The 14,349-nt window shown below is 51.8% G+C and overlaps 1 protein-coding gene across 12 annotated transcripts in view; it reads right to left on the bottom strand.

Annotated features, from left to right (window-relative positions):
* Window positions 1-9,153, bottom strand: part of LRP8 (LDL receptor related protein 8) — a 72,383-nt gene extending 63,230 nt beyond the window's left edge. For 11 of the 12 annotated variants that reach the window (XM_081056774.1, XM_081056771.1, XM_081056778.1 and 8 more), the window contains exons 1-2: window positions 9,004-9,153; window positions 8,142-8,261 (exon numbers count right to left, since the gene is read on the bottom strand). In XM_081056774.1, the coding sequence (XP_080912900.1) occupies window positions 8,142-8,261; window positions 9,004-9,109 (226 nt within the window). In that variant the 5' untranslated portion in view covers window positions 9,110-9,153. Of the gene's footprint in view, window positions 1-8,141; window positions 8,262-8,491; window positions 8,601-9,003 lie in introns of those variants that run through there. The other variant, XM_081056779.1, reaches the window with a different exon arrangement.
* Window positions 9,154-14,349: the final 5,196 nt, after the last annotated feature.

The raw sequence follows: 14,349 nt of genomic DNA, 5'->3' as shown, positions 1-14,349 counted from the left end.
TAGTAAGTCACAGGGCTGGAGGGCCTGCTTCCATTTTTCTCCATCACTCCACTGCATCCAACTCAATCATGAGCACAGGGAGAAGGTAGAAGGGAAAGTGGCCCTAGGAACCTGAGCCTCAGGCCTGAGTTCTGGAAGTGGACCCTAAGAAGTCCAGCTACCTTCCATCTGCCTGCCCAGAATCCAAGCCAACCACGGTCCCACCAACCCTGACCAGGCAGTAAGGAGCTCGAGGGCCACAGGTCTCCCACCCCCAGGACAGGACTGGCCCTGAGCCCAGTTCCAAGGAGAAAGGAATCCTTTTAGAGTGCTGGTTGCAGTGCAGATGGAGCAATGACCAATGGGTAAAGGGCAAATGAAGTTCAGAGAGGGAGAGCCACTCATCCAGATCACACAACAAGTTAGGGGCGGACACAGAACAAATATCATAATACTGTGGAGGAGATGAATTCTACAAATATCTTAAGAACAGCAAAGACCAGTTTTGTTCTCTTTTGTTTCCTTCAGTGGGGGTAGGGACTCCTTAAGGCCAGAATACAGTTGTCCTTTCTCCTTGCTGTGCTTTGTGCAGCCTAGATCTGGTTACTTTGTCTGCCCTGTAGGGCCCGGAGAAGGTGGCCCTGTGCTCAAGGAAGAAAGAAGTCCTATGGGCTGCCACCTGGCTGGGAAGGGCCATGGGGCATTAGGTGGTAGTGTTGTAAGATGGAGAACAGTCTGAGAGAAAGAGAGAGAGAGAGATGCAATGTGGTTCTCTCAATGAAAATGCACACATTCAGCAATCCCTTCTGCAAGAATTTGTTTAAGGAAAAGACTCAGATATGCGCAAAGATGTAGTACAAGGATGTTCATCCCAGCACCATGTGGAGTAGGAAAAACCCAGAACCAAACACACACACATCAGTCAATAGGAGACTGTATACTTAGACTGGAATAATTCACACACTAGCTAACCCTTTCAAATAATGGTATGAATCTACTGTTATTGACCTGGAAAGATATGTATAGGGGAAAAACAACTGGTATAATACATCCTCATTTTTGCTTAAGAAAAAAACAAAAAAAAAACCCAACCAAAAACGTGTTCACACACACCAACGGACACACAGAGAGAAACCTCTGGGAGGATATGCTGCTTACATAATGGTATAACCAACAATGATTGTTATCATTCTCCTTTTGCTTTACTGTATTGTCTGTTTTTTAAAATTATTTATTACAAGCATGAAATTACTCTTATAGAATCAGAAAAAAAAAATTACTTCCATTGGAAAAACAAACAAAATCAACTGAAATGAGTCTCAGCTTCAGCATTACCAATAATTAGCTGTGTGGCCCTGGGTAAGCCCCATGCCCTCCCTGAGCCTCGATTTCCTCATCAGGAAAATGGGGTAATAATTAACTTCTGAACCACCTGCCTCCCAAGATGGCTGTGAAAACTGGAAAAGGTCATCCTGTGGTCTAACAGACTGAGAGGGGTAGAAACTGAAATAGTCTCCAGAGTGACTGGCATAAAAGCCAGCGACCAGGAGAGGATGGTGACCACATGACCACTCTCGTGGACTCCCAGACTGGCAGTCCCTCGAGAGGCTTTGGGCTGAAGGAGGTCTTGTATGAGAAAGCTCCTAGCAGCGAACATGCTGATTAAGTCTTATTACAATTAACATTACTATTTCAGATGAGTTCCCAGCAATCCAGGGACAGGCAGGCAGGACCCAGCCAGCGGTGGTGATGTGCCTGAGGCCCCCCTGTGTGGGAACCTAAAACCCTTTCTATACGCAGAAGCCTTGCCTGGTCCTCAGCCCGAGAACACCTTGTTCTCTGGTCCAACAAGGACGAGAGAAGGCGGGGGTGGCAGGTGGGTGCTGCAGCGGGTAAGAGGTGGGACAGTACTGTTCTGACTCAGGAACTAAAGACACCCTAGTTCTAAGACTGGGTTTCTGTTGACACCCGGAGCCGATTTCCCCCTTCCAGTCTCTGGGTTTCACCTTCTGAAGCCTGCAGCTACTAGAAAAGCTAGTTTCAGGTTTGCAGGGTGAGCGCTGAAAAGCCGGCACCTTCTGAGCCTCAGGCCTCTGACCCCAATAAAGCAGACACAGCTTGGAGAGGAAGAGCCTGTCTCTAGAACAGACAGACCTGGGTCAAACCCTGGCTCTACCACTTAAGAGTCATTTCACTGGCCAAGTCACTTCTCCTCTTTGAGCCTCAGTTTCATCATCTTAAAAGTGGGAATAGAAAACATCCTCACAGGGTAGTGAGGAGCAAAGCTAATGAATGCACAGTGCCGAACATGTGCCGGGCATGGGGTAAGTAGCCAATATCTGTTATTAGTAATTCCCTTGAGGGAATTATTTTGGAATCCCTAATGCCCAGCACGAGGCTAGCAGAGTGGACAATGTGGAGAAGAAGGATCTGAGATTGAGGGAAAAATAGGGACGTGTTTTGGGAGCTCAGAGACTGGAAGGCTAGAGCACAAGGGGTCAGGGAAGGCCACCCAGGTGAGGTGGCATCTCCACCAGTCCTTCAAACACATCTGGCTGTAGGGCATTTTAGGGGCAGGTGTGCTGCTTAGAACTGGAGCCTCAGAACACAGCCTCACACCCTCCCATAGGCCCAGGACTGGCATCCTGGGGTGGCCTGGGGGTCTGACTTCTCCCCCTGGGGCCACGAGAGCTTTCACTTGGGTACATCCCTTGAGGGGGCATAAAGGAGCCCTCACACTCCTATTCCATCAACCCTCTGCTTCTCCCTCTCCTCACTCTGTCCCTGGAGGCATCTCTCTGGCTTCACCTGCTGCTGACATTTCCCCAAGGAGGGAAAACTGTCAAGTCAGCCACCTACAGACTATTGGGGACACGCCAATCAGCCCTGAGGCCTTCTGCATTCCGGATCCCTAGCAGGCCTGAGAAAGCCCAGGGGCTCACAGAGGGGAATTCTGTCCTAGGAGGCCCAGTAGAAAGGCCCAGGGGAGAGCCTTCAGCAAACACTCCCAGGCCTGCCAGGGCTGAGGGAGGCACAGACCTGGCCCTAGAAGAGAAGGAAGCTTGGGGCCTGCTGAGCAGAGCCTGGGGGTTGTTGGGCTTCCCCCCTTCCTAAGAAAGGAGCACAGGTCAGACAGGACAGAAATGAGCCTTGGGACAAGCATATGGCCTGAGGGAAGCCATCTTCTGCTCCTCCCAGGGCCCCAGGCCACCCATTCACAGAACAACCAGGCTTGTTTGACTCATTTCTTCCCTCGGCCCTTCCCTGGGCACCTTTCTCCACTTCCAGGTCCAAGGCTGAATGGCCGTGGGGCAACCTCCTCTATGGGTGGGCAACCCACTAGCAGAGGCAAGCTCCAGCTGCTGGAAGCTTCAGACATCTGTGAAGCAGGGGGTGATCTCAGCAGTTAGGTACCTACAGAACCCAAGGAAAATCCTCCCTCCAGGAACTATTGTACTAACTGCCATTCATTGAACACCTACTACTTACCATGAACATTATTTCGTTTAATCTTCATACCATTTCTGGGAGGGAGAAACTATTAACATTTTTAAGGCCATTCAGCCAGAAGTGCCAGGAGCATAGAAAACTAGGTGTGTCTGATTATGGCCCCATTGAGTTGTGATTTCAACACAGGTCCCTAAATCCCCTTTCTGAACTCCTGTATCTCATCCTTGGGGAGAGAGGGTAGCAGGGAGGGAGGGCTTCCTGGAGGAGATGACACCTGAGCTGAATCTTCTAAAATGACAAAAAGAAAATAGCCAGGTGAAGGAGCAGAAAGAGTATTCCAGGCAGACAGAACGCCACATACAAAGACCTGAAGGAGAGAAGCAGTAGGAAAGCAAGAGTGAGATAGAGGCTACAGTTTGGTGTCATAGGCTCATGCGAAGAGGCAGGATGGTGCTAGAGGGGAGTGGGCAACAGGAACCCATCACAGAGTCTCAGGAGGACTCTGACTGGTGGAGGTGCCTGGTCAGATGAGGAAACTGAGGTTCAGAGAAGAGCAGCACTGTCTGTCTGATGACTCCATCCAACAAGGAAATGAAGCCGGACCTGGTGTCAGGGTATGAACATGGGTCCAAGGCCAGGCAGCACACTATAGGCCAGCTGTGGCGGCACTTTAATTATTTACAAGACTGCTTCCCAGTAGGCCGTGTTCCTGCAGCCTGGCCTTGCCCAGCTAATGAACTCTCAGCCCTGGAAGAGGTGGCTGCAGTCGCTCTTTATTAAACCTGGGATGGAGGGTGATGAGGGCTGGGAGAACAGAGCAGCCTAAAGAAGCCAGAACAAGATAGAAGAACCTGAACACAAAACCAATCCACTATATACTCGGCCCCCCAGCCCGTCCACAAAGAGAAACACAGAGTTCCTCCCAGAGCTTGAGGGAGAGAGGGTGGTTTGATGTCATCTCAAGATGGGGAAACAGAGAAATGATTTGAAATGATCTGAAATGATTTGCCTGAGGTCACCAGCTAGCGTTTAAGACAGCACAGGTTCCATAGTTGGGTGCCGGCAGTCACACCTCAGCAATTTCAACTTAAAAATTACATACCTTTGGGTTGTTTACTTAACCCTGTATACTTTTGTAAAATGGGGATAATGCAGGTACCTCATAGAGTTGCCGCATTTTATAGAATCGAGGAACATGAGGTGATACACATAGAATCTCAGCATAATGTCTGATCTACAAGTACTCAGTAAGTATTCACTGTTGTTGTTACTCTGGGAGCAAAGGGCTGGCCAGAGACCAGAACCCCTGTCTCTACTCCCAGACATTAGGAAGCAACAGGAAACTGAGGCCAAGGGGCCAGCTGGCCTACGTGCCCCAGGTCCACAGCCAGGGACCCACCCCACTTCCCCTGGCTGGGCTACCCCTGGGCTTCCTTGGGCCTGGCCCTCTGGCTTCCAGTCCCTTCCTCCACTTTGAAGGCCCTTTGAGTTGGAAATGAAGCCTCATGAGCCTTTCCCTTCCCTATTCTACCAGCTCTGTCCATGTCTCCAGAGGGCCAAGTCCAGCCCACTGTGGATGAGAATTAGGATTTAGAAGGCCTTAGACTGAGTGCTGGCTCCAACCCTGAAGAGTTGCGTGACTTTGGGGCAATCATTTCACCTCCCTGAACCCATTTTCTCCTATAATATGGGAATTGTACCACCTATTTTTATTTTATTTGTTTGTTTGTTTATTTAGGTACCACCTATTTTTAAATGGTAAGCCCTAAGGGACTGGCTTAGTTACCATCTTTCAAGGCTTGGCCTTGCTATCTCTTCCTCCAGGAAGTCTTCCTGGGCTTCTTCAATACACACACTCCCTCCCTCCAGCCTCCATCAGTTCTTAGGTACATTCTGGTCCATTTTGGAGCTTGAACTCATTTTGCCTCACATAGACTTCACTTACAAATTGCAATCCTCATTTTGCAGGTCAAAAGGTACAAAGGTGGGGCGGTTCAGGCTCTCTCATGGGGTAGAAGGGTTGACGTGCCAAAGAAGGGGTTAGACATAAGACAGAGAGGATGCGCAGGGAGGAGCCAACAACCTTGAGGGGAGGATAGTTCAAAGATACAGTTTGGGCAGACAGCCCAGAATGGGGAGAACTCCCAAGTTGGAGAAAGAACGGGTGAGGAAAGATCATTTTCAAACTGGCCCAATGCAGCCACCCAAAGCCCCCATCCCTTTTCGTTGAGATTTCTCTTTGTGGCTCCTAGGGGTCCTTTTCTAAAGACCTTGGAGGTGTGAACACTCATCCATCCCCTTCTGGTCACCAGCCCTGTATGAAGACTTCCTTCGTGTATAACCTATGATGGAGGAACAGCTACCCCCACGTGGCAGATAAGGAAACAAGCTCAGAGATGTTGAATAGTATGGAACCAGTACTTGGTACTAACAGCACAGGCCCCACCCCTTCCACTCCAAGCTGTCAATGTCATTTACTTTTGTTCACTCTCTAGCTGTGACTCGGGTTACCCTATCCATCTCAGAGGGAAAGCAGGAGCCCAGATTGGCCATCAGAGTTCCCCTGGTCCCATCTGGGGTCACACAGCCGCCTGCTATTTTACTCCTGCATCTTGCCCAGAGCCTCTCATGGAGATGAAAAATGACAGGCCCAACATTCAGAGTATGCATTCCCAGTTCCTGGACCACCCTCCTGGGTCCTTCTGTACCACATTCCGCACCGCAGCAGACAGTGCCCCTGAGCTGGGAGGTAGGTGGACATCCTGACCGAAGACATCCTGACCCAGTTCTGTCCTTCTCCACTGGGTGACCTTGGACAAATCACCAAACTTCTCCACCAGGGACCTTATCTACAAACAGGATGACAAGAAAAACTTCTGCTCTTCACAGCTTGATGTTATAAAGAATAAGGGAGATAGTGAAATCAGCCTAGAAATGCAGTTTCTTTTTCCCTGCCTCACCCTCAACACTCCCACTGTAAAAGGGACCATAGAAGAACAACTCCTAGGGATGAGACTGACTACAATATTTTACCCCAGTTTGGCCATATTCATAATTTCAATAGCACTGGAAAATGGTCAGAGTTTCTATAAGTACTAAGTAAGAATGAATGTGTAAGAATGAATGTGATTAGGCTAAGAACTTTGGAATCAGATGCTTAAATCCAAACTCTTACTTAGCAGCTCAATAGCTGTGGGGCAAGTAACTTAATATGTCAGTGCCTCGGTTTGTTCAGTCTGTAAAACAGGGCTAGTCTGAAGATTAAAGGCGTTTATGTAAGATAAGCACTTACCACAGTGCTTGGCACACTGCTACCAGTCAGCACATGTTAGTCTCATGACTCCCAATTACTAGAACTGGTCCTCAAAACCAGGGCAGGAATCATTAGCCTAAGTGGTCAGGTAAGGAAACTGAGGTAGGAGGAGATGTGCCCCAGTCACGGAGCGAACTCTGGGTTGGGTCTGAGAAAATAAACCTGGAGGCTGACTGGCAAACCTAGAAAAAAAACAAAACAAAAACAAAAACTCGAGGACTCAACAGACGGTGCCCAACCAAGTGTTCTCTCTACCAGACGGCCACGCCTGCCACTGTGTGGAGCTTTGAGTTTGTCCACCTGTTGCCCTCCCTGCAAACCCTATCCTCCGTGGACATCGGGATGGGCCTGTTCTCCAAGTACTCCAGTGCCTGCACACAGTAGGTGCCTAGTAATTAAGAATGAATGACCACCGGCGTCCATGTTTCCCAGAGGTCTGTTTTTTTGTTCCTGGAAACCTCCACCGCGACAACAGTCACCTAATTTTCTTCCAGTCCCAGAGACAGCCGAAACCGCTGCACCCCAATAGGGAACTTCCAAATCAGTCGGCGCCCGGGTGTACAAGCACCACACTCGGCAAAGACGGCCCACTACCAGCACACAGCAGGGGTCTTCACGCGCGGCCTGGGGATCCTCGGGTCCCTTCCTGGCCCCCTTCTTTCTGATCTGCCCCATGACTCATGCCTGAGCCGAGGTGGCAGGAGAGTTCAGTCAGCTAACCAGGGTGGCACAAAAAGGGCTTCAGCGTGACTAGGCAGAAAAGCAACCGGCGCCAGGGCCCAGGCCCCGCCTGCACCTACTACCCCCAGGGTGTGCGCGGGGCTGTGGCCGGGGCGGGGTCAGGGCAGGGCCCCTGCACCCTGGGCGCCCGAAAACTACACACCCTCCCGCTCCACGATTGGCCGCTCTGGCCACGGGGGCTTATGGGGTGGTCCTCGCCCAGCCAATCAGGGGCCCCGGGGAGCCCATTCATTCACAAAAAATCAAGAAGGAAAAGGAGCGCGGCGAGGCCTGGAGCGGCGTGGAACTTTGAGGCACGCGCGCGTTCGGTGGAGCCGATGCGGGAGTACGGGAAAGCTGTATCGCTGGAAGCTAGACTCGTGCAGGGACCGGCGCTTCCCGGTTCACAGTCCCGGCCCAGCAACCGGGTGTGGCGTGCCCTCCACCGGGGCCACATCGCCCCGGGCTCCGCCCAAGCCCCCACTAGGACACGCCTGCCGCCCAGCTCCAGCCGTATCGCTCTGCGCCACTCAGCCCGAGGGAGGCGGCGCCCGGGCGGCTTCCCGGTTTCGATCTGCGACAGTAAGGTCCACGCAGGTGGCCCGGCTGCAGCCGCCGCCACGTGTGCGCTACGCAAGGCGCCCCCCACCGTTCTCTCCCAAGCCTGCTGGCCACTCACGGCAGTCGTCCTCGTCGCTGTTGTCCGAGCAGTCATCATCCTCGTCGCATCTCCACACGGAGGGGATGCAGCGTTCATTCCGGCACCGGAACTGGTCCTCTTCGCATTCCTTGACCGGCCCTGCGCAGGGAGAGGGGAGTGAGCCGGTCCCACGGACCCTGCCGTCCTGGCCACCCGGAGGGGTCTATTGGGGTGACGGAAAGGGCCATGCTGAAGCTAACTGCCCCGGGGACCTCGGGCGCCCTTGATCCTAACGGAGGGCAGGAGGGTTCCTGGGACGGCGGGCAACGCCGTGGCACGACGAGGCCAGGCACACGACTTAGGCATACCCCCCACTCAGACACACTCACCCACACACTCGGCCCATAGTCAGAGACCTACGCAGGCAGCACACAGAGAGCCCGCAAACACGCCGCGACACACGCACTGGGCGCAACGGGCACATCGTCCTCTCGCACGCAGCCCCTTTCTCAGCAGAACGCAGGGGTCCCCGGAAACGCATTGTCAGGCGGGGAAGTCGCCTGGCTCCGCTCGCCGCCGCCGCGGAGCGCGCGTGTCAAATGAACCCCAACCACTGGAATCAGCCCACCCCAAATCATCAATGACCAACCCTCCCTGCCAAGTTCCGGTCCGCGGAGCGTCCGCTGCGCCCATCCCCCAGGAGCAGAGCCCAAAGCACAGGGAGCCGCGGGGGGCGAGGGACAAATTAAGGGATAACTCGGTCTAGAGGAGCCTATTCCCCACTAGCGCCTCTGCCAGGCCGGGGCTGGGGGCCCTGGCGCAACCCGCTCCCGGTCCGCCGGGCCGCGCTTTGTTGGCAGCTCCGGCAGCGCAGAGCCGGCCGGGGACCCGCCGCACGCACCTTGGCCGCCAAGCAGGGAATCTGCCGCCGCCGCAAGATGCTGGAGCCGCAGCAGCAGCAACAGCAGCGCCAGCGGCCGGAGCACGCCCCGCTCGGGGCGGCCCATGGCGGGCCCCGGGCTCCGGCCGCCGCGCCCCGTGCACCCCGTGCCGCTGCCGCCGCCGCGCTTCAACCCGCCGAGTCCTCGCCGCGGCGCCGGGGCTGCCGCTGCCCCCGCCGCCGCCGCCGCCGCTGCCGCCCGCCCCGGCTCCTCCGCTGCATTTCAAGCAGGTTCCGTGACGCTCGGCGGCGGGGCGGGCTCAGGCTGGGCGCGCGGCCCCGGCCCTGGGCTGCCGCCACCGGCGCGCGCGCCCCCTCCCGCGGCCGCCTCCGCCCCACGCTCCTCTCGATGCTGCCACCTCCTCCTCCTCCCTCCTGTCCTTGGTCCACTCCTCCCTCCCCAGGCTCTTGGTGACCATGCTCAGGGCCCGCCTGCGTGCTGGGCGCTGCAGACGCTGGGGTGAGCCTAGCGAGGTCCCTGCCCTCAGAGGCCGTCCTGGGGAGGCAGAAGAGGCTGCCTGGAGTAGGTGACAGGCTGATGGAAGGCCGGTGGATGCCTAGGAGTGAACTTGGGCCGGAGGGGAGAGGAAGTTCCTAGATGCACAGGCCTATGTAGTGAGCACGTGGCGCTGAGGTGACGATACACAGGAGTTGGGACACCAGGATGTGCGAGATCAGGGAGAAGGTGGGGGAGAGGGACTGGATCTCTGCACCCCGCATCTGCTCCAGCCCTGACTACACATCTGAGTCGCTGGTTAATGTGCTCATGTACATCTGTGCATGTTACAAGCTCACATGACCATGGCCGAGGGTGTGAGGCAGGTGACTTGGGCCTGGTGCACAGACTTTATTCATTCATTCTTATTCGACATTCTCCAGAGGACAATCAGAAGGACCCACAGGGACAACATGGTAGTCCTTGCTGTGATGGAGAAGGGCAGGGACTGTGGGGCCCCACAGAAAGGATGTGTCATCCCTGCCCATAGGGAATGCACACTTCAGGGCCTCTGTCCGCCACTGCTGCCAGCCTCTATGAATGAGAAGGTCCCTCCTCTGGAAGGTCACAGCCCCACCTCACCATACCGGGGTGCAGGGTGCAGACCGCAGACCCAGGATGAGATTTTAGCACAGTGCTAGTAAGCAAAGCCCAACCCCCACAACCTTCTTTGGATAATGAGGCTTGAGGGCATTGGTCATTAAAAGAGACAGACTCTGTTTCATCAGCAACCTCTGGAGCCCTATTACTTCCCAGAAAGGGCAGGCCCTTAGCAATGGCTGTGGCCATCTCCACGGAAAGCCCAGCAGGTACTCCTGCCATTACGCCTTCTATCTTTGTTCATTCAGTCATCCAACAAGCATAGGTCAGCCATGCTCTGTGCCTACCTGTCCTGGGCCTAGAGGTGCCAAGGTAAATCAGACATGGTACCAGCCCAGGTGAGGTCTCTGACTGATGGGGAGACAAACCGTCAACAGACAGACAATGAAATGCAGGCACGCTTTCAACAAAATCTTAGGGAGCACCTACTATATACCAGGCATTTTCTGAGGCCTGGGGATACAGCGTAGAAACAGATGAGGTCACTCTTGCTCTCCTGCAGCTGACATTTTAGTTGGGAAAGACAGACACAAAAGCAAGAGAACAAAAAAGATAATTTCAGATTCTCATAACTGCTGTGGAAAAAATAAAACAGTGTAATGTAAGAGTGATGGCAGGTAATTTTGGAGAGGTGATCAAGGAAGGCCTCTCTAAGGTGGTGACATTTCATTGAATGGCAAGAAGGAGCCTGTCATAGATTGAATGTTTGTGTCCTTCCCAAATTCATATGTCGAAACCTAATCCTCAGTGTGAGGGTGTTTGGAGTGATGGGCCTTTGGGAAGCAATCAGGACATGAATGGCATTAGTGCCTTCATAAGAGAACCCAGAGAGATCTCTGGCCCCTTCTACAATATGACAACACAGCGAGAAGAAGGCTATCTATGAATGAGGAAATGGGCTCTCACCAGACATCAAATCGGAGGGCACTTTGATCTTGGACTTCTTAGCCTCCAGAACTATGAGAATTAAATTTTTCTGTTGTTTATAAGCCACTCGAGCTATGGTATTTTGTATGGCAGCCCAAATAGAGTAAAAGGAGCCCAACCACATGAAGATCATGTGGAACAGCGTTCCTGTTAGAGGGAAGAGCAGTGCATAGGCCTTGAGGTAGGCTGGAGCTTGGTGACGAGGAGAAGTTGGTGACCAGGTAAGGTCAGAGGGATTCAACAAGGCCCTGATCATATGAGAGATTTATAAACTATAGTAAGGAGTCTGGATACTGTTCCAAGCACAATAATGCCCACTGTGCCAGCAATATGCCCACTGTAACAAAAGGATACCTGGGACTATGGAGTGTATAGAGCACCTACTAAAGACCAGATTGACCTCCCCAGCTCAGCCCTTCCTCCTTCACTCTGTGGTCTTAGGAAAGTCAGTTCCCATCTCTGAGCCTCAATTTCTCATCTGTAAAATTGGGGAATTTCCAAGGTTCATTCCAGTTTTAAGATAATGGTGTGGACTGAAGTTCAGAGGCAGTAAGGTAGAGAGATTAAGAGCATGGGCTTTGGATCAGACTGCCTGGGTTTAAGTCTGTTCCTTCCCGTCTTAGTTATATGACCTTGGGCAACTCACTTAACCTCTGTGGCTCAGTTTCTTCATCTGTAAAATGGGAATGATGATAGTACTCACCTCACAGGGTTATTAGATGAGATTATGTATGCACAACATGCAATATACAGTAGGTGCATAATAACTTTGTTATGTTGCTATTATTCAAACATAATTCCCTGTTCAAAAACCTCTGATGACTTCCCAACACAAATATTGCAGATTGAGACCAGGCAAAGGGGGGGTGTCTTTGATCATACTGTTCCACACATGTCTAGTTGCCAAAGTGGGCAACTCCTTGTCTCTCAACAGCCCCCTCAGCAGAAAGTTCTGCAGGCTCCCATCATCCTCACCCAGTTAGGGCCACTTCCCTCTTTCCCCAGTCAGCCTGTGATCTCCCTGAGGACAGGAACTTGCTCTCCTGCATTTCTGAGTCCTTGTTTATTCCTGCCTTTACTGAAGGTTTCTGTAGCCCCAGAAGGACTGTGTCTTATCATCCTTATATTCAGAGGATAAATACAAGGCTTGGCATATAGCAAGCATTAGATAACTGATGTTTAAATACTTGAAAAAGTTAAAAGGAAAACCATATCACGTTATAATAATAGCTAATACTTATTGTACGCTTGTGGATGGTCAGGTACCATCCAAGTACTCTAAATGTTTTAATTCATTTAGTCCTTACAAAAGCTCCATGAGGCAGGTTTTATGTTTATCCTATTTCATAGATAACCAAACTGAGGAATGGGAAGGTCACACAGCTAGTAAATAGGTATTCAAACACAGATGGCGGAATGGGGAATTTTTCAGGGCGCATAAGTTGCTTAATTCCAGTGAGGGGCAAATGGAGAAAGCCCAGACCTTGGTACACACCAGACACCAAATGAACATTGAGGTCCTGGTACACCTTCTGTTGTCCAGGGGACTTCTTGTGTTTACCTGTCCTCTCTCTCCATCCTAGGCTGACTCAAAGATATAGTCTTTGTCCACTCCTGGGTTTCCAAAGAAATCCCTCAAATCCAATCCAAAGTGCAATGAATTCCCTATGAGACAAAAACAGGGACATTCCACCTGCAATCAGCAAAACACCCTTCCCTGCCCCCCTCAAGCTTCCAAGACCTTCCTCTAGAGTCACCAGATGTCTAGCAACCCACCGCATGCCCATCTAGTCCCTCACTCTGCCCCTCAAGAACTGAAGCTCCAGGCCTCTGCCACGTTGTACCCTCTGCTTAGTACACTCTTGTACTGGCTAATTTCTAGTCATCCTTTGGACCTCAGCTCCAATACCTCTTCCTCTGAGAAGCCTTCCAGCCTGATCTGGAGAGGTCCTGCCTCCTCCTCTGGGCTCCCACAAAACTGAGTTTCCCAATCTCTCTGATCATATGGGCTGTTATTGGATCTCCCATCCAATGGGGAGATCCTCAAGCCAGAAACTGGGTCATCCGGGTCCTTGCTGTGCCCCAGTGAGGACTTGTTAAAGGGAAGTGTGACCATACAATTTCTTGCCAGGGCCAGGGCCAGAGGGCCTTCTGTATACACCTCCCCCAGCCTGCTCTTTGGCTCTTTGTTAGGCGAGGGACACAGATGAACAAGACAGCATGACTGCCCTTGAGAATCTCTGGTCTGGGGGCAACAGTGACAGCATAGTGTGATAAGAGCCCAGAGAAGGGCTGCTCTGGGGTGTCACAGTCTCACTCCCAGGTACCCAAGGCTGTGTGTGTCACATGCCCAGCCAGGGTCAGAGACCAGAGGCCCTAAACTAATCATAAATGAGCTTCAAGGGCAGCAGAGTTCTCGCACTGTCCAATACCTTTATTTTACGGAAGTCTAATCCAAGTCCTTCAGGCTGCAGTGTGAGCCAATTGCCAATTTCTCTATCATTTCTCTCTGTGTTTCTCTCTCTTTCTCCCTCTCTGATTAGGCAGAGTCTCTTCAATCCTGTAAAAGAGAGATTCTAATTCATTACATGAACTTTATATAGAGCCAAACTGCCGGGGTTTAAATCAATTGCTAACTGTGTTATCTGGGAAAAGTTACCTGAATGCTCAGTGTCTCAATTTCCTCATCTATAAAGCTGGGCTGACAATGTTACTAATAGGTTTTAAAAAATGCTGCATAGATAATTACCCCGAAACTTAACAACTTAAAACAACAATGAATATTTATCATCTCTCACAGTGTCTATGGGTCAGGAATTTGAGAGCCGCTTAGTTGGGTCATGCTGTTGGCTGGGCTGTAGTCTTCTGAAGGTTTAATCGGGGCTGGAGGGTCTGGGTTGGCACACTCACGTGGCTGGGAAGTTCATGTTGGCTGTTGGCAGGACCATTTGGATTTTCACCACATGGATTTTGCCATAGTATCACTTGAGTGTCCTTATAACATGACAGCCAGCTTCCCACCATAGTGACTGAACGAAGAGAGAGAAAGAGAAAGCAAGGAGGGAGTGCCAATGTCTTTTATGACCTAACTACAGAAGTTACACTCCATCATTTCTGCAATGTCCTATTGGTTACACAGGTCAGCCCTATTCCATGTGGGAAGGGACTGTACAAGAGTATGACAGCCAGGAGGCAAAAATCAGTGTGGCCGTCTTGGAGACTGACTGCCACCCTGTCTCCTAGGATGAGTGAGGATGAAATAAGTTAACATAAATAAAGTGCTC

This window comes from Rhinolophus hipposideros (genome assembly GCF_964194185.1).
Source record: "Rhinolophus hipposideros genome assembly, chromosome: 8".
In the NCBI taxonomy this organism is placed as follows: Eukaryota; Metazoa; Chordata; class Mammalia; order Chiroptera; family Rhinolophidae; genus Rhinolophus; species Rhinolophus hipposideros.
This window is presented reverse-complemented; position numbering and strand designations above follow the sequence as displayed.